Source organism: Rhinolophus ferrumequinum, chromosome 16 (assembly GCF_004115265.2).
Source record: "Rhinolophus ferrumequinum isolate MPI-CBG mRhiFer1 chromosome 16, mRhiFer1_v1.p, whole genome shotgun sequence".
NCBI lineage: Eukaryota > Metazoa > Chordata > Mammalia > Chiroptera > Rhinolophidae > Rhinolophus > Rhinolophus ferrumequinum.
The window spans coordinates 23,288,334-23,308,938 of record NC_046299.1 but is presented as its reverse complement, the minus strand read 5'-3'; the positions used below and the strand labels follow the sequence as shown (position 1 = coordinate 23,308,938).

Genomic DNA, 20,605 nt, shown 5'->3' with positions numbered 1-20,605 from the left:
ATGGACATACTTTTCAAGGGATCCATATGCTAAAAAAAAAAGTTGATAGGAAATGTTTGTTTTGTATTATAACTCAGAAAATATTTCTTAATTTTAGAATGCAGAATAATGAGTAACATAATAGTCTTCACTAAAATGAATTTACTTTTAAGATGACTTTACATTCTCTTCTTTTTCATTCTCTCATTCTCCCTCCGTGATTCAAGAGCTTATTGATTAATTATAGCTGGTTTTATATTTGTGTTAATTTTAACAAGAGTGTTGAAAAGCAGTGTTTCTTTCAGAGTGGAGAAGGATTAAATCCAACAATAAAAAATGAAGCCCCTTTTATTTCTGGCTGCATTCCCAGATAGTTGTGTTATAATCACTGAACTTTTAGAGCCTGCTCAGATTCTGCCTGGAGTATGTAGGATTGCAACATCATATCTAAATTATACTTCTGGCAATATCCAAACATGAAATAGACATTGCTGGTGGATGTATTGACATCATAATTTCCGATGGTTAAGGTGTCAGTGGAGAGAAGGGAGTTTACAAGCATAGGAAAATACTTAGGCTTCAATTTGAATAGGTCTCTATTGTCCAGGGGGGTTATTTAATGCTAATAAATACTTGTTTTAGAATGGATGGAACTAGGTTAAGTGCTTACAGCCAAATCTTTCTCTTCTCCACCAAAGAGCAAGGTTCTCCTAACACTGACCTACTTTGCTCTGAACAGTACTATAGGTACAATGGTTATGCAGCCATAAAGAGAAAAATAGATGAAGAGCAGAAGAATTTTTTAGTAGGAAGTGCTTGGTAGCATGTTTCTTTGTTGGGGAGACATAATGTTGCCACAAATCATGAATAAATATTCCAAATTTTTCTGATATTATAGCAGTTATAACCATTTTTAAGCCTCCTTTCTAAGTAGATATTTCTCTCCTGCTTTCTGTATTGTGAACTTTACAAAACTGGCTTAGGCAGCCTATTAATTATTCATATCATAGCAACAATTAAAGCAAATTAAAAATAAAAATCGCCAGATTGCGTTTAACCATCGGCAGCACCAAACTGTGTCAGCTCTGTAAGGGCCTGTGGTGTTTCCTTAGTTAAAAGTGCTAGAGGGAGCTCTAACCTTGTTCAGAGTAGTGGCATATGGGAACAGTTGTCTGTATGTGGCCATAGGGTCGCAAGTAAAGATAGAAGCTAAGGCTGTTCCGTAGCAAAAATGTAAATCTTTTTTATTAGAACTTCCTGTTTATTTTATATGGTTTATAAGGTTTAAGACTCCTCTGTCTGTACCAAACAGGATTTTATTCACCCTTCTCTATCTATGAATATAATCATCTCCTCCTAATACAGTGTTCAGGAGACCTGAATTGACTCCGTGAATTTTCCTAAAGTGAACAAACACCTGTGTAAGCACAACCAAGGCTAAAAAAAAGAAAGAGAAAGAAGGAAAGAAAAAGGACATTGCCAGAAGCCTACTCCTGCTCTCTTTGTCACTCCCTTCCCAAGGGTGGTAACCATTATCCTCACTTCTAATGTCATACATTAGTTTTGCCTGATTTTGAACCTCATATAAGTGGAATCATACAGTATGCATTTTTTGCTGTTTGACTTATTTCACTCAACATGTTTTTGAGAGTCATATTGTATATAGTTATGATTTGTTTATTCTCATCGATGTGTAGTATTTCATTATAGAAATATACCAAGTTTATCATTTTGTAGATGAACATTTGGGTCGCTTTCAGACTTTGATACTACAAAAATATGTACATATCATTTGGTGAATATTTACAATGAATACATGTATTCTGTTGGGTATTTAACTACTTGGAGGGGAATTGGAGTTCCAAACTGGTGGTACCAATTTATACTCTTTCTTTTTCTCACTAACAAACACTTGTCTGACTTTTTCACTGTAGCATTCTGGTGGTGTGTAGCAGCCATCACATTGTGGGCTTTCTTTTTAACATAAAATTTGCAATCTTAACAATTTTTAAGTGTTCAGTAGTGTTAAGTATATTCATATTGTTGTCACTTGTTTTTGAATTTAAATTTCCCTTAACACTTATAATTGAGCTTTTTTAATATGTTGATTGACTATTTTTGTAAAGTGCCTGTTCAAGTCTTTTGCCCATTTTTCTACTGGGTTTTATGGATTTTTCTTAATGATTTGTAGTTTTTTTGTTTGTTTTTTGTTTCCGCCTCCCTCTTACCCCCCACTCTGGTTGAAGCCGTTGTTTCTCAGTCTAGTTCTGTAGGACACAGCTCCCTGGCCCCTGCTGGTATTACAAGCCTTGCGCTCCTCCCCCGGCTGAGGCAGCCAGTCACCGGTCATCAGTCGGGCGCTCACAGTGGCTCCTGGCAGCTCACAACAGCCCACGGCAGCTCACAGAAGCACACAGCAGCCCGTGGCAGCCTATGGCAGCTCACGCCGACCTCCAGCTGCTCACAGCAGCCCAGCTCCAGGAAGAGCCATTGTTCACAATCTTAGCTGTAGAGGGCGCAGGTCACTGGCCCATATGGGAACCGAACCGGTGACCTTGGTGTTAGGAGCACAGTGCTCCAACCACCTGAGCCACCAGGCTGGCCCCAATGATTTGTAGTTTTGTATAAATTCTGGGTACAAGTCCCTTGTCTGATAATGTGTTGCAAAAATTTTCTCCTACTCAATTACTTGTCTTTGTACTTTTTAAATGATGTCTATTGATGAACAGAGGTTCTTAATTTTAGTGTATTCCAATTTATCAATCTTTGCCTTATATAGTTGGTATTTTGACGTTCTACTTAAGAAATCTGTGTCTCTTGCAGTGTTTTGAATGTATTCTCTTATGTTTTCTTCTAAAAATTTTATTTTCACCTTTCACATTTAGATCTACACCCCATTTGATTTGTGTGTGCGTGTTAGTTAGAGGTGAGAGTTTTCTTTTCTTTTTTAATGTGATATTCAGTTGACATAGCACCATTTATTAAAATATGTATGTCCCACTTTATTGTATTTTTCTCTCATAAATTACATGGCTGTGTATGTATAGGTTTTTTGTTACATCTTGACCTCTGATAGTGAACCCTCCAGTTTTGTTGTTATTTTTCAATATTACCTTATTCTTGGCCATTTGCATTTCCATACACATTTTAGAATCAGTTTGTCAGTATTAACCATCTGTGTGACCTTTGCATCGCCTAGTTTAGCACTTGCACATAGAAAGTCCTCAATATATTTGTTTAAATGAGATAACTCAGTACACACAAAAATTCCTAAATTATAGTTTCCTCTGATTTTGCACAGAGCCTTTGAGCCTGCTCTACTGGGCTCCTCTTACAATCTAATCACATCTTAATTTTCTTTCTTCACAATTCTGTCCCAATCACATCAGCTAATGGTGGCCAGACAAATTAGCATTTTTTTAAATACTCCAATTCATAATCCCCCTTCCTAGAGAAATTGGTACGGAGTTTCAGTTAAAACTTCAGTTTCAAAGTTTGGTAGGCAGGCCCTGATACAGTCTGAATTGCTGAGATGGTTTCTACATACTAGCAAACAATAACAGCTACCTTTATTAAGCATTAAGTGCTGACATGCCAGATTATGTGCTTACAATTTTATACATAATCCCTGTTATTTCTTTTAACAAACCCTGGGAAGTAATAGGTTGTGTTATCCCCCCTTGCAGATGAAAAAATTGAGGCTTACAGAGGGTAACTAGCTGACTCAAGCCTATATAGTTTATCCATTGCAGATACAGGGCTTGAACCCAGGCTTGTCTAGTACTACCTTTAAATAATAATTTATTTTACTTACTCCATGAGTGATACCCAGCCTCTTTGCCCTTATTCCTAAGAGTATGTCTTCGAAAATGCGTTGATTCTGTCTTCTTCCCACCCCCTCCTATGTGGTTACTGCTGCTTTCTCAGTCCATGTCCATTCTGGGATCAGCCCACTCTTCCAACTTACTTACTTACATGGTAGGCCCATTAGATGCTCACTATTGAAAAATACTATCTCCATGGAAGATAATGCCACAAATTTTTTGTGACTTTCAGTGAAATTTAATTTTTCAAATGGAAATTGAGCCCCAGTTCTTCCCGTATTTATTTATCTAGTACAGTAGCTAATTTGCCACCTAGCCTTGAGGACACTCGTTGGCCTTTGGAATCTGAAAGAAAGGGATCTCTAAGATACAGCAAGTTATGGACTGTAATGCTGAAAATTAAACTGGCAGAGAACAGCAGCCATCTGATCATGACCACGATAACCTTGATAAAGCAGTAAGGGGATCCCAGTAGGCTTTCATATCTATTTGCAGACTCTTCATGTAGCCCTGCTACTTTGATTTGGCCCTAAATAAGACAAGTTGATGTATTAAATGGATATACTTTTTTGCCTTCGTGTGACATAAAAGGATTTTTAATAAAGAGGATACATTCATTTATTGACAGTTTCCTAGAAAACCTTTCCTAAATACTGGGAACTGTGAAGAGAGATGGATAGGGAAATAAGAGAGTAAATAAGAAAGAAAATGAGACAAATTGGGACACAGAAAAACTTCAAGAAGACATTGTTAGGTCTTCATATCCTAGTGTCAACCCTGAGAAAGGTTAGCACTTAAAAGTTTTAAATTCTTAATTATGGAATATTTTAGCATGTAGAAAAGTCAGAATAATAATGTTATCTACGTACCTATTACTCAGAATAGTAGCATTTCTTTTGTATTAAAAACTCAATTGTTGCAGAAAAGCTGGACTTATTCTTGGAATTTTGGAATGTATTGCTTGCCCAAATAACAGTATGAAAATATTTCTCTTTTTATTTGAGGTGTGTACTTAAACTCTAAAATGTTAGTTTTTAGTAAGAAAATGTGAAGAATGAGTCTCTGTTTTTAAACGTATTTGCCCAGCTCTGTTTTAATTTACCGTGGAACTGAATCAGAGACTCAAAATGTAAAAGCCAGACTGAGCCTCAGATTATCCTGTCCACCCACTCATTTTGCAGATGAGATCCCATGGCAATAGAGACCTGCCCAAATCACGTAACTAATTAGTGATAGGATTGGGTCATGATCATGCTAGCTCTCTTTCGCTGTGGAGCTGTTTACATGTGTGTCAACTATAAGAAAACTTTTTATAATGGTTTGTTTCCAAGCATCAAATTTCAGTATGTATTCCTTAAACAGAAAATAGAAATAGAGTAACTTCAGAACATTCTACACATAGAAAAATTTCATGGGAAAAAGTTGCTGCCCTTGAGTTTCATATTTATAGTGCTTCATATGAGCTTAAGCCACACCTAGGTGAATGAAGTAAAAAGGTTGAGTAGTCTTTACAGAAAATCATTTTATGCTTTAAGAAAAGCCACATTCTGGAAAGAAAGAATACAATTCCAATTTCTAAATCAAGCGCATAAACATTATGGAAGTAACTGTCTTCCTCATTTTATTTTCACTCCCAGTAAATACACACTTCAAATCCCTGCTGGTAATTGGCCCCATTCTGAAAAAGAAAATTTTTTATGACCCTCAAGATTCAGTCTCTCCTCAAAAACACCAAAAAATCTGCAGTCTCTGGCCCATGGAACCCCATAAAACTAGTGCCCACGTGAGGGAAATGTAAATAGCCTTCAGACAGAATCATAAGTTAATAGCTTTCTGCCAATTTTTGAGAGAAAAGAGGGTGTATGCTGATGACAGCTGGAATTTTAGTCTGGTTTCTGCCCTAGCTCTGTCTTTGCTGATTACTAAAACAAAGTACAGAGTCTATACTTTGTACCCTGTGGGATACAGAATGTACTGTACCTTATAGCAGATTAGTTCTTTGGTAGAAACCAGTAAAGTAGATTTTTAAAATCAGAGTAATGCTTTGAGAGTCTTGTTACCATTCTAATAATTCCTTACTATTCTTCTTTCACTAAATTTTTGTTTTATAGGAGTATGTATTGGAAATTGCTCCGAAAGATTGAAAATGAACAAAAAAATTGATGTTCAAATGCCTTTTGTTCCATATTGTAAAACATATTTTGAGGTCTTCCTTTGGCTCTTTTTTGTCTTTTCCAATTGTTAAATGTCAGTCATTGTTCCCTTTGGAAGTTCATTTTACTTTGATTCTTAAATTTTATGTCGTAATTGTTTTACAGTAATATTTTACAATATAAAAATGTTGACACTAACTTTAGAAAACCTTCAGATTAAAGGTTGCCAAGTTAGAGTGTCTATTGACAAAGCGTCAATGTAGTGATAGTATCATCTTTGTTGGTAAGAGAAGAGGACTCCAATTGTTCACACCACAAGGCAATTTCCCCCTGCACTCCCAAAAAGCAATATTCACACCTTCCATTAGTTTGGATTAAAAATTTGTTTTACTAAATATTTTGAGCTGCTGTGACATAGACATAAAAGGCTTATGTCATAATCTCTGTCCTTCAGAGTTTCAAAACTAGTTGAAAGTAAAGGTTTCTGGACATAAAACTACTGTAAAAGCAAAAAAGATTGTATTTAATAGAATATTAAGCTCTAATTACAATCAGCACCTATGTACATTATAGTCTTCTCTAGTTAAAAGCAGAATGAACAGCTAATGCCCTTACTATGTGCCAGGTACTCTTCCAAATGTCTTTACATGTATTATCTTATTTTTATCTTAACATTAACCCTTCTAGGTAGGTACTTATAAGAATCACCATTTACACATGAGGAAATTGAAGCACAGAGAGGTTAAGTAACTTAGCCAAGATCACACATCAAGTAAATGGTAGAGTTGGGACAGAATAAGTGCCAAATCACGGTGTTATGTTTTACGATATTCTATTACATCCATAACTCCTTCAGAGGGACATTTGAACTGGTTTCAGTGTGGCACTTGTGGTCTTGGTGTTCATGTAAACCATTTTTGCTATAGAAAATGTATTTAGCCATATATGCAAAGCAGTGCTGGTCTTCTACATTTAGTCTTAGTCATTGACTTGGAGCTTCATTATCCTTAGAAAGAAGGGCCAGAATTTCGTTTTAGAAAAACTGTACGCTTTATGTAATAACCGCATTTTAAAATTTAGTCTGAACTCGATTAACTTATGTGAATCTGAACAAGTTATTTTGATCACCTCTGCTAAAAAACAAAAAACAACAACAACAACAACAAAAAAAACAGATGCCTGCATCCAAACTAAGCTTTTTCCTGGATAAATTAAGAAAACAATTACCCAACTATTCCAGAGAGAAATGTCTTTAGTCCCTTGATGCTCCAAGGGTTATTAAAGTTTTACCTGCAGATAACCAAGACTTCCAGAAGTTACAAGTCATTTACTTCATTCACTGCAGCTAAGAGAGGCCTGTGCTGCTGCCTCATAGGATTTATTTCTTGCTGCATTTAACATGCATTAACAAGTATTTGGAAAGAGTTGAATTTCGTCTAGAAAGCTGAGTTGGCTTGTTGAGATTTCTGTCCCAAAAAAACCTTGTATTTTTCTAATCCAGGTTTTAGATACAGCTTCTCAAAAGCTTTCTTCAGGAGCAAGTTTAACCAATCATTGAGACCTTTTATTGGACTCAAAAATGTAAGAATTAGAGCATAAAGAAGAGAACGGTAGTATTTTCCTCTGTATTTAAAACTGACTGCATTTTCCCATGTACTTTATAATTGTGTTTTAAGCGTGTCTCTTACGTTTTCCTCTGCTAGCCAATGCCCTCCATCATTCTCTATTATTTATGGTAGAACTTAACCTTCTGATGCTAAAATAAAGGGGAGGATGTGAAGGGGGAAGTTAGGGAGAAGACTCTTAGTTTAAACTTTCTTCATCACAGAAATTTTATTTTGATAACATTAACTAACATTATTTAACATCCAGATGAGCCACCTCTATCTGAGGAAGTTTACAAAAAGAGCAACCAGATTCCAGACAATTAAACTTTATTACTCTGCTTGAAACATTAAGTAGTGGCTTAGGAAATATTATAGTTTTTCATCTCCTCTCCCTCTTGATGTTTATTGTTATTGTGTGGGAGAGGACCTGTTTGTCCAATAAGCATATTGCTTTTCTTGGAGCAGGTAACGCTAGGTCCATTTTGCATTTTGTTATATTCTCTGCCCCCTCATCTCTCTCCACCTCACCCCTACTCCCCTATCTCTTCCCTAGCCCCTCATCTCTCTCTCCCTTTGCCATCTCTCCCTCCCCCCTGCTTACCCTTCCCATCTCTTTCCGGTCTCTCCCCACCCTGCCCACAGTCCCTGCTCTCTCCTTTACCCCATAGCCACTTTTTTCATTCCTCCCTTCTCTCCTCCTTCCTCTCACCGTTCTCCCTGCTTCCCTTCCCTTTCTCCCCTCCTCATTTCCTACCTCTCTGTCCTATCTCCTTCCTCCTCCTTTTCTTCCTTTTCTCTATCCTCCTTTCCACAGTCACAATCACCTGTAATTCTGTATCCTCCTGGATCAGATCTTGACTGTCCAAGATCTTCAAACAAAGGAGATAAATTTTGCCTGGCTGATTAATTTGATGTTTACAGACAGAGAATACTCTAGATGATACAAAAAACACCATACATCAAATAATAGACTAACGATTTTTTTAAAGACCAGAAAAATATATATACCCACCAAAATGTGAACATTGTTTACTTGTTAATGGTGGAAATTATGAGCAATTTTTATGTTCTTTGTGTTTCTGTATTTTTCATATTTTCTAAAGTGTCTCTGTTATAATGCTGTTTTTTAAAAATCATTTGATCTTTGGTGCCTGACCCCAATAGATCCTTATTAATGAAAGTAAAACAACCTGACCCCAATAGATCCTTATTTAATGAAAGTAAAACAAACAAAAATGAGGACTCAGATTTGATCCTCCAATGAATATGAATTTGATTTGCTATTTTGATATTCAGTTTTCCAGATCCTTTCAACTTTCAAAATGATGGCCCTTTGAGCTGCAGCATGAATTCTTCAGCTATTGGTGCTCTCATAGCACATAATGGATGTTAAATATACTCTCACAAGTTAGGCTTAAACTCTGAGTCCTACAAGACCTTTTCTGCCTTTCTCTACCCTCACCAAAATTTAGTTCATATTTTGTTTATTGTAATATTTCTGTACTATAAGTGTAGTCAGTGTGACAAACTTGACAGTTTATACACAGATTTGTTTTCAGCCCTGTTACAGTCTTGTGGAGAGGGTCGCGAGGACTGGCATTGGTGAGCAGCCATTCTGATATTGTTATACCTCATTGTTTTACCTTGTCTGTTGTCCTCAGTACTGTTGTTTATAAAAGGCATAAAATCCATGCTGTACTAGGCCATGATACCAACTGTTCCACAGTTAAATGTTAAAACTGCAAGTTCAGATTCAAGTTGACCAGAAGAACTTCCAGGCTGCCCTTCTCAGTTGGTTAGCTTAGGTGTAGAAGGTAAATGTAAGACTAGATGAAGTGTTCTAAGTTGTGTATTCCCTAGCTATAGTGTACTCGTTTCAGAAAGGGTTAAATGGTGTAGTTAGTGAACGGTTTTCTAGCTGCAGGGGTTTTTGAAAAGAGATCTAGGAATTCTGCAGTTAATTGAATTCTTCAGGCATAAACTTACTGTCATTGAAAAATTTTGAGTGAGTGAAATTCTTTCACTTTGCTACTAGATATAGTTCATACAGTGTCTTAGAAGTCCAGAATTTTTTCTTTTTTAAGGATTTTATGCCTATTTATGCTGGTTGGACATTTTATATGGTAAACATGACATTTTAAAAGATTTTACACTATATATTATTTCCTTGTTTTGCCCTTCTCCCTGTTTGGCTTTGGGTCTTTTTGTTTGTTTGTTTGTTTGTCCTTCTTTCCTCACTTCCCCAAATCTGCATCACTGGTGTTTTTTCCCATTTTTCCCCATCTTGTGAGCAAAGTTTTAACAGTACGTAGAAAGTTAACTGCCTGGAGTCTTTTAAATATAAGTAACACGCAACCAGTAATAAGCTGTCGGTTGTTTTTTTGCTGCCTGCAAAGAAACATAAACACAGTGCTCATTTCTGGCAGGTTTTTACTGTCAGAGTTTCTCCTATTATATTTATCTTACAATTTGCCAGGGGGTGAAGTTATTAAGTTTTAGCAGCAGCCATCGATCAAGTTCACAAGTTAACACGATAAAGGCTCTGTGCCGCTCCGATCCTGGGAAATGATGAGCCTCACTCGGTAATTAACTAAATGAGAAAGTTAAATCTTACTTGAGAGCTGGGAGAGATGAAAGAGAGGTGTTTGTCAGTTTCTCAGTGGAAATTAGAAGCAGTTTTTCTGCAATTCCCTAAGCTGCTGCTCTGTCATATTTTACATAAGCACTGGGAAAACGTCTTGTAATTAGTGCTGTCATGGAGATTTTTTTTTTGCTGAAGGATGTTGGAATAATTCATTAGATTATCAAGAAAGGCTTGTGTCCTGAAATGATTAGCACAGTGAAATTTAAACCATTAACGATAACAAGTTTAGAGCTTGCTGCAGTGCAGAGGCACCCGGGGTATGTCTGTGCCTATTTCAATCATTTCTTATAATTAAACATTATGTCCTTTTTTTTCCTCTATCACTAAGACCCATCCAAAAATCCTTTTAAGGTGGCACTGCCTACATCAGTGGGTTTACCAGCCTTGGAGGTGTGTGTAGTTGGTAGCTATAATAATGCAGTAGTAAATTAAACTGCTGTGAGTTTCTTGGTTTAGAACAAAAGAACCTATCGCCCTGGAAGCTATAAAGTTGCATGAGGGAACCCACTACAGAAACGAGAGCCCCAATTTTGAAACCTAAAAATGTTAAGTGGCTATCCTATCCCTTTACCTCAAAAATCTGGAAATAATCAAAATGGCTTTGCTTTGCTTTTGGTTAATTTTTTATATGGCTTTTCCTATAATTAGTAAATAGAAAAAAAAATTGGCAAGTGTCCAGTCCTTAAATAATCATATATACTGGTACATTTGTGAGTTTATTTTCTGGTGAGTTTTATTTAAAAGAATTGAAATGATTACATGCTTTTTCTTGTTGGTTATTAGAAACCAGTCAGATTCATAATGTGTGTACTTCCTTCTGCTGACAAATCTGCCCCTTCCTGTCTTCCACGTTCACTAATCAGATCTGACATATTTATGAGTTCACCTAATATGTAATCATATTTAGTAGAAGCTGTTAAAATATTAATGCAATAATCCCACTGAAAAATGTAATATTTACTTCTGTTGCAATGTATGTCCCATTCTATATGTACAGCCACCATTTTCTTTTCATTTGCACTCTCACCTTCCAAGAAGATAATAGACTACTTTTTTGATCACTGAAAGTTTTAAAGGTTTTTTTTTTAAGAACTGAAAACTGGAACGTTAAAAATTATGATCCCACTTTTGATCATTTGTTACCTTTTTCTCTGTGTGTTCAATTTATGGCCAAATTCTTTCCATTTCTTTTGAAATCCCCTTGTTAAAAGATGGCCAAGTACCAATGGGCTTTATCCCTTCTGGGTTCATTTTTCTTTTCTATCCTGTCTCTTTGGTAGTTCTAGAGCTGTTCTGGACCTCCCTGCTACCATGTTTCCCCGAAAATAAGACCTAGCCAGACAATCAGCTCTAATGCGTCTTTTGGAGCAAAAATTAATAAAAAGACCGGGTCTTATTTTACTATAAGACTGGGTCTAATATAATATAATACATAATATAATACTGGGGTCTTACATTAATTTTTGCTCCAAAAGATGCATTAGAGCATCTTTTGTCCAGCTAGGTCTTATTTTCGGGGGAAACACTAAGGTATCACCATCTCCATCCCTTAGGTGTGCTTACTTCAGTTCTAGTCAAAATGTAGACAATACCATTTCCTCTTAATTCAACCAAGACCATGTTGACTCTAAGAGGTACTTTTACAAAGAATCAATGAAAAACAGTAGAAAAAAGAACTTTAAAATAAAGGTATTTGTATTCTTATTTAACTAAAGCCTGGCAACAGCCAACAGAGTATAGTATAGACCTTTTAAAAAATCTCCCCTTCCCCTTCTATGCTTAAATGTTTTTTCATTGTTTCTCCCAGACACAGGAGCAAGAACCCGGGTTCTATCTCCATCCAGGTTAATGTACCACATTAAATATTTGAAGGATCAGCCCTATTGAAGTAAAGCATTATACTGAAATAAATGTGTCTTATAATCCAAACCTACAATTCTCAAGAGGCCCTTTCTCCTTCCTCTCTTGTAAGGTTAAAATACCTTTCTTTTAAGCACTTCCTAATCTGCCTCTTCTAATTATAACACGATCACTTCTTGCCTGGATTATTTCATCAGCTTCTAATTTGTCTTCTTTCTCTGCTTTTGTAACTTGCTCTTATTTCCCCTTCCCACCTCCCCAGGCCCGCCCCCCATTTTCTGTGTGGCAGCCAGTGTAATATTTCTTAAGCAGAAATCAAATAATGTCATATTTAACTACTTCAAAACCTCCAGGGGCTCTCTTTTACATTTAGGATGAAATCCACACTCCTTACTGTGTCCCAGAAGGCCGTATGATCTGGCCCCAGGCCACCTCACTGAACTCATTTCCCACCACCGTCCCCCTCATTCACTCAGCCCCAGCCGTTTTAGCCTTCTTTCTGTCTTTCACTTGAACACACCTTTGGCTTGCTCTTCCTTCTGTCCAGAAGACTTTTCCTCCAAATCTTCGTAAGACTCACTCTCATCATTCAGATCTCAGCTCATATATTACCGCCTTCAGGATCATTTCATGACCACCTCAGTTAAAGTGGTCATGAAACCACTTTAATAAGGTAACATAAAACAGGGAGTACTCCCTTATTTTGTTTTTTTCACAATACTTACTGGTTTCTGAAATTAACATATTTATTGTATTTTCTCCCTCTATCCTTCCCCAGAAAGGTAGAGAAACTTTGTGTGCTCGCCGCGGTTTTCCTAGCACCTAGAAAAGTGCCCAGCACAGAATAGTCACTCGGTAAATGGTTGTTGGTTGATTGATAACTCTAAAGTCCCAGCCTTAGTCAAAATTCTTGTCCTATCCCTCCTAGGCTACAGCCTTATTATCCCCAGCACAACCCTGGCTCATTTTATTCTTTCATTCATCATCTTAATCATTATATCCTCTTTCCCCTACCGTGGGTTTCAATGCCAGTCTTTCTTCAGTGCCCTTCTTAAAGCCAAACTGAAATATCATTTGCATCTCTCTAGTCATAAATATTATTCTTTTCACCTAGGCCTTGCTCCCCTAATTCCAAATGGTGTCCTATGTCTGGAACATTTTCTTTCTCTACTTACCACACCCTTCCTTAGTGGTTAAATAAAGCAGGGTTTGCATGCAAACTAGAAACATCTGTCATTCTACCATCAACTTTAGCCAGTCCATGCTGTATCTTCCAATCTGTACACAATACAATTAGCAAATGCAGCATACTTAATATTGCAGTGGTGTGTTGGTTAGGCTAGTTGGTGTCTGCAAGTGTGTTATTTTCCCCTGCTGGCCCCTGGTAGCAGCTTCAGAGAAATCCATGGTAATTTTGAAAGCAATGCATGTAATATGTTTTCAGGGGGGGAAATGTTAGCCCTTAGCCGCTGAGGACAGTCGTATAAATACTTAAGTTCTTTCATTTTGTGTGCTTGTCACCTGACAGCTTCTTTCTTTCTTTTGGAGATAACTGTTCATTGTAAACTGAAAAGCGGAAGAGGAGATGTGCAGGGGTGGCAGAAAGTTAGTGTTACCATTAAACTGAGGTTGTTTGTCAGCTTTCCTAGACACTTGAACAGTAGTGGTTGAGTCATCAGGCTTTTGTTGAGAAAGCCAAATCAATTCTATTGCCACCAGTAACCATTACCCTCTCTCCCATATACTCTAATATACAACCTTTTGATTTTTTAATAATTGAACTTTTTCACTGTGCCCTTGTGGATTTTCAAAGGTTCTCAAATTGAAATTTTGCTGCATTTACTTTAGACATTAGTAGAAAAATCTGTATGGGAGAATGATAGAAGGAAGAGGGTTGATAACAAAGGCCTTTATCTGCAGAGTTCTCTACAAATGTAATATTTTAGTTACAAATGAAATTAAATTATAGTGGCATTTATCCTTAGGAAAACACTATTCTTAGAAGTTTAAAAAGTCAATTTTATTAAGATAATTTACATATAATAAAATACATCCATTTTAAGTATACAGTTCAATAAATTTTGGCAAATGTATACACCTGTGTGGCAGTCAAGCTATAGAACATTTTCATTTCCCCCAAAACTCCCCTGTGCTCTTAGTCCCACCCCCACATTCCAGCCCCAGGTGACCACTGGTCAGTTTTTATCATTAGAAATTAGATGTGTTTGTTCCTAGAGTTTCATATAGGTCGATTCATAAAGTATGTACTCTTTTGTGCCTGGCTTCTTTCGTTCAGCATGTTTTTGAGATTATTCTTTGTCATTTTGTGTATCTGTAGTTCGTTCTTTTTACTGATGAGTACTAGTCCATTGTATGGCTATATTACAATTTGTTTATCAGTTCAACTCTTGATGGACATTGGGATTCTTTCAATTTGGGACTATTATGAATAAAACAGCTATGAATATTCATATACAAGTCTTTGTGTGGAAATATGTTTTCATGGAGTGGGGGGTGTGAATACCTAGGAGTGGAATTGCTGGGTCATGTGGTAAGTATATGTTTAACTTTATAAGAAACCGTCAACCAGTTTTCTAAAGTGGTTGTACCATTAAACATTACTGCCAGCAATGTGTGAGACACCCAGTTGTTCATCATTCTTGCCAAAACTTGGTATGGTTGGTCTGTTTAATTTTAGCCATTCTAGTAAGTATGTGGTAGTGTTTCATTGTGATTTTAATTTGCATTTTCCTAGTGACTAATGATGTTGAACATCATTTCATGTACTTACTGGCCATCCATGGACTCTGTGTGTGTGTGTGTGTGTGTGTGTGTGTGTGTGTGTGTGTGTGTAGCATCTGTTCAAATCTTCTGCCTATTAAAAAAAGGGTTGTTTCTTATTATCAAGTTCTGAGAGTACCTTATGTATTCTAGATACAAGTCCTTCATCAAATACATATATCGCAAATATTTTTCCCAGTTTGTGATTTGTATTTTTGTTTTCTTCACTGTGTTTTTGAAAACCAGAAGTTTAAAATTTTGACACATGCGAACTTACCTATTTTTTTTCTTTTGTAAGAGGAGTTTGTACTTTTTTTGTGCTTTTGTGCCCTACCTATGAAGTGATTGCCTATCCCAAGAGCACCAAGATTTTCTCCTGTTTTCTTCTAGAAGTTCTCTTTTACCTCTACATATAAATCTGGAATCCATTTACGCTAATTATTGTATATGATCTAAAGCAAAGAACAGGTTCATTTTCCTAAACTGATATCCAGTTGTTTCAACATCTTTGTTCAAAAGACTAGTCTTTCCCTATTGACTTATTTTGGTACCTTTCTCAAAAATCAACTGGCCATATGTGAGTCTGTTTGTGGACCCTCTTCGATTCTGTTCCATTGATATCCATGTTTGTCCTTACACCAAACCACATTTTTTTGATTACTATTGCTTTACTGTAAGTCTTGAAATTCAGTAACATGAGTCCTCCATCTTTGTTTTTGTTTTTCAAGGTGGTTTTGGCTAAAGTTTGCATTCCATACAAATTTTAGAATCAGCTTGTCAACTTGCCTGCTGGGATTTTGATTGATATTGCATGGATTCTATAGCTCAGTTGGAAAGAATGAACATCTTAAAAATATTGAGTCCAATTTATAAACATAATATATCCATTTATTTGTCTTTAAATTTCCCATAGCAATGTTTGTAGTTTCAGTTTACAAGTATTGCACATGTTGCTAAATTTATTCCTAAGTGTCACATTTTTTTAATGCTACTGTAAATTGTATAGGCAGACAGTTTTTAAAAATATATTTCAGGGTGCCCGGTTAGCTCAGTTGGTTGGAGCATGGTGCTGATGCCACCAATGTTGCCAGTTCAATCCCCTCATGGACCACTGTGAGCTGCATCATCCTTAAAAAAAAAATTAAATGAAATGAGTATAGTGGTTACCCTTAGGGAGGCTAGTGACCTGGAAAAAGGAGCACAGGCTGGGTTTGTGAGGCTCCTGATAATCCATTTCTTGATCTGGGTGCTGGTTATATGGGTATGTTCACCTTGTGAAAATCTATCGAGCCGTACACTTAAAATTATGCACTTTTATGTATATTATACCTCAATCAAAATTAAACTGGAAAAATATGTATTACATAGTGAGAAAAGGATGTATTTTCAAAAAGGGGGAGAGTCCAACGCCAGTAGTGTTACAGTGTCATTAAGAGTGTTGATTTATTGGGTACTTTACTGTGTTCCAGGTGAGCTAAACATACTTTTCTTAGATTATTTTATTTGATCCTCACAAAAACCCAGTGAAATAGATTCTGTAGTTATTCTTATTTTACAGGAGAGGGATACAGAGACTCAGAAAAAAAATCAAGTTATTTATTCCACGTCACACAGCTGATAAATTGATCCAGAATTTGAAGCCAGGTCTTTCTACTCTAGGGCCAAAGCTCTTAAAACAATACAATATGGTGTAGTGGTTAAGAGTAACTCATCTGAAGCAATGATGGATCTAAGTGTGTGTCTTTCTACCTCACAAGGAAATCCTCTGAGTGGTGGTGACTAAAATGTACCAGCTCGAGTAACCCAGCGGTAAATACATGAACTCTCAGTTTCTACTTCATTTCTAATAGTCAAATATTTTAGGTCCCATTATGATTTGATCATTGAAAGTATAAGAAAGTCTTGACTGAACTTTAGCTCCTGCAGTGGGATAACCAAACTTATGAGGTCCTTAGACATTTGTATCTGTTAATAAGTCTGATAGCCACCGATCAAAGCACGACTCCCCATGATTATATTAACAGCTGGTTTGTTTAAGGTATAAACAGAATAATTTCAGTACCTTACTGATTATTGTTCTCTGTTACTGACATTTCTGGTTTTTAGCCAGAAAATAGTATTCTGGTTAGCATCCATCTCCGGTCCATTTCCACCTTTTACAAGGCAAAGGACAAATATATAAAATATGATGGAGTGGGACGTTTTGGTTATTGGAATGAGAAGTGGCATTTGGTCAAGCTTGTAAAACCACCTGTTTGTTAGCTTTCTAAATCTTATTACATAGTTCATGAGTTTTCCTTTTCTGAGATACGAATAAAAAACCTACACCAAAAGCAGCCACGAAGTCCCCGTAGGCTTGTGTCCAACAAGGTGCTTATTAATCATTTTCAGTCTGTGTCATAGACAACAGTGGCATTTATGCCAGAAAACATCCACCTCTGTACACCAGGGTTTGCTGTTTACAGGTGTCAGCTCTTTCTGTGTAAATGGAATGGCTAATGAATGTCATTCTTGAAAATGGACTTTCAGCTGTGTATCAGGAATCATTTGTAAAGAGGCCTGCATGTAGGATTTAACATTTAGAAATTAAGACAAGCCTGTGCCTTAAATAGCAGAAGTTGATTATCCAAGTTTGATAAGTTTTATGGCACATTGAATATACATACCTAGGCAGGTATGTACCATTAGTGACATGGGTTTCCCCGCCAACCCATAGTGACATGGGTTTCCCCGCCAAAATGGGATTGCCTCAGGTAAATATGCTGAAGATTCATCAAATTATTTTGAAAAGTACCCAGTTGTATCACTTTGTGGCTATACTCTAAAGAAAACTTTCTTCAGACTAGCAAAAGTTTCCGTTGATTTCTGAGTCTTCTAGTGTTCCCCAGTTTCCAACTTGGGTTCTTGTATCCTTTCTTTTTCTCATACCCCATATCCAGTCTATCAGCAAATTCAGTTGGCCTTGCCTTCAAAATGTACATTGAATCCCATTATTTCTCACCACCTCTGCAGCTACCACTCTAGTCCAAACGATTGTTGTCTTTTCTGTGGACTGCTATGAAGTAGTCTCTTAATTAATCTCCTTATTTCCATTCATATCCCCTACAGTCTATTCTCCATACATCAGTGATCCTTTTAAAAGGTGACAGATCATGTCACTGTTAGGCTTCTAGGAGCTTCTCTATGTGCAGTTTCTCATCCTCTAGACTTAACTCTCCAGGAGGGAGTCTGAATTTCTTACATGATGGTTCAAGGCTCTAAGAAGGAGTAAGCAGAAGCTGCCTGGGCTCAGAAGCACCGGAATGTCACTTTCTCCACATTCTGTTAGTCACAGCCCAGATTCAAGGCTAGGACAAATTCCACCTCTTGATGGGAGAAACAGCATTTGTGTTCAGGGAGGGTTGTTATTGTTTGGGGCCCTCTTTGGAGATTAGCTCCCACCACACAAATGACCTGGGTGATCTGGCTTGGACTACTTCTCCAACTTTATTTCTCCTCGCTCACTTGGCTTCAGACACCCTGGACCCTCTTGTTGTTCTTGAACAGGCCAGACAGACTTCCTCAGACATTAGCTCTCAAAATTCCTATTGCCTAGACCATTCTTACCTCATGTCACAAAATGTCTAGTTCCTCATTCCCTTCATGTTTCAGTTCAAATGTCATCTCTTTAGGGAAAGTATCTCTGGCCCCTTAGACTTAAATAACAATATTAGAGTTTTTCTTAATTACTGTGTAACAAATTACCACAAACGTAGCAAGTTAAAACAACACCCACCCATTAGCTCACAGTTCTCTAGGTCAGAAGTCTGGCACAGCATGGCTGGGTCCCTGGCTCAGAGGGTTGGCCAGGCTGAGTTCTCATCTGGAAGCTCTGGGGGGAAATCCTCTTCTCAGCCTGTTATTGGCAGAATTCAGTTCCTTGCCTGTGTAGAATTAAGGTCCCTATTTCCTTACTGGCTGTCAGCTCCTAGAAGCTTGTCACACGGTCTCCTTTCTCTTCTGCAACCCATTGGAGAAAACTCTGCTTTTAAAGGGCTCATTTGATTAGGTCAGACCCACCAGAGTAATCTCCCAGTCTTAAGGTCAGTTGGTTTGGGGCTTTAATTAAATCACAGCAATACCTATGGGTTTGCTTAAATAAGTGAGAGAAGCAGTATGTACGTAAGGGGCCAGGAATCTTCGGGAGGCCATTTTACAATGGTCCTGTGATAACATACCGGTTTTTTTCTATCCCTTTATCCCCCTTTATTTTTCTTTGTAGCACTATTGACATCATATTTTTTTATTTATTTGGTTTTTAACTGCTGTTCCTGATGATAGAGATTGTTATTTTTGTTCAGTGTTGAATTCCTCACACCTAGGACAGTGTTGGGCACATTGTAGGTGCTCAATTAATATTTATCGACTGAACCATAAAAAAGACTTTGTGGCATATCAATTTGATAACAGCAAAGTTGGGATTTTTTGGAAGGAAAGATTAAGCATATAAATGTTATTTAAGTTTTAGCTCCAAAGGTACCAGACTTAAATTGTTCATTGGCTCATCTTTGCATGGAGGATTTCTTATTTGACTATTAAAAACTAAGTTGTGAGAAAGTAATTCTATAAATGTCCAGTAACTGGTGTATGTGTAGACAAGGAAAAGCAAATTAGCTATCTTGCTTGCTAGTGATAATAACATGCTTTCAGCTTTCGGTTTTCATCTGTATATCTCCAAATAATATTTTCCTGTGAACTTTTGGAAATGGATGCCTGGTTATCCAGCAGCATTCCTAATTTACCAGCTTACTGTGGAATTTCTGTGGCTTTCCATGTAATTGCTGTTCACAAACATCCAATTACTGATAGAGTAGCAGAGTGAGCTCTATCATATAGACATAACATAGCATGCCAGACCAGAAAATTATACATTTCCCTTATTTTCGATACTTACTGTTATGTGTTTCTTTTAATCCACCCTTTCTACAGACAAAACTTGCCAATGGCACTTCCAGTATGATTGTGCCCAAGCAACGGAAACTCTCAGCAAGCTATGAAAAAGAAAAGGAACTGTGTGTCAAATATTTTGAGCAGTGGTCAGAGTCCGATCAAGTGGAATTTGTGGAACATCTTATATCCCAAATGTGTCATTACCAACATGGGCACATAAACTCGTATCTGAAACCTATGCTGCAGAGGGATTTCATAACTGCTCTGCCAGGTATGTCTACGGGTGTTTGTGAGCCATTAATTTGCCTGGAAGATATGTTTCAATGGTAATGGTACTGGATCTTCAGCGATACATCTCTCTTTTTAAGTCTTTTATTGGCTTGATTTTTACAAACTGAGTCCTTTCATCGTACCTTCTTGGGGTATAAATACAAAACAAAAATCAAATTCTGGAAATAGAGACTCCTCTTTTCCCTGTCTCCTGTTCTTCTATTTACCCTGTTTTTACCCACACCAGTCCCAGTAACATCTTCTCCAAGGTGTTACTTGGTTTGAGATGTCTTTCATAATGTGTCTTAGTTTCAAGCTGTTAACTTAATGTACGTGGATTTGGATTTCTAAGCAAGCTTATCACCAGAATATTTAAATTGTAAGAATGAATAAGAAACATTTTTGAATATTTTAGAAAGAAGGGTATCTCAAGAGCTTTGTTGTGGCATTAAATATGTAAATTCCAGGCTTTACAATCTCACTGTGCGCAGTAATCAAATAGCTATTGTAAACTAAATACGGATACAGATGTAGGTGTAGATACAGAGATATAAATGT

The 20,605-nt window shown here is 36.9% G+C and overlaps 1 protein-coding gene across 13 annotated transcripts in view; it reads left to right on the top strand.

The window, feature by feature from the left end:
- BTRC (beta-transducin repeat containing E3 ubiquitin protein ligase) overlaps positions 1-20,605 on the top strand; it is a 164,233-nt gene that overhangs the window by 116,643 nt on the left and 26,985 nt on the right. For all 13 annotated transcript variants that reach the window (XM_033130373.1, XM_033130372.1, XM_033130371.1 and 10 more), the window contains one exon: positions 19,817-20,048. In XM_033130373.1, coding sequence (XP_032986264.1) covers positions 19,817-20,048 — 232 coding nt within the window. The remainder of the gene's footprint in view (positions 1-19,816; positions 20,049-20,605) is intronic.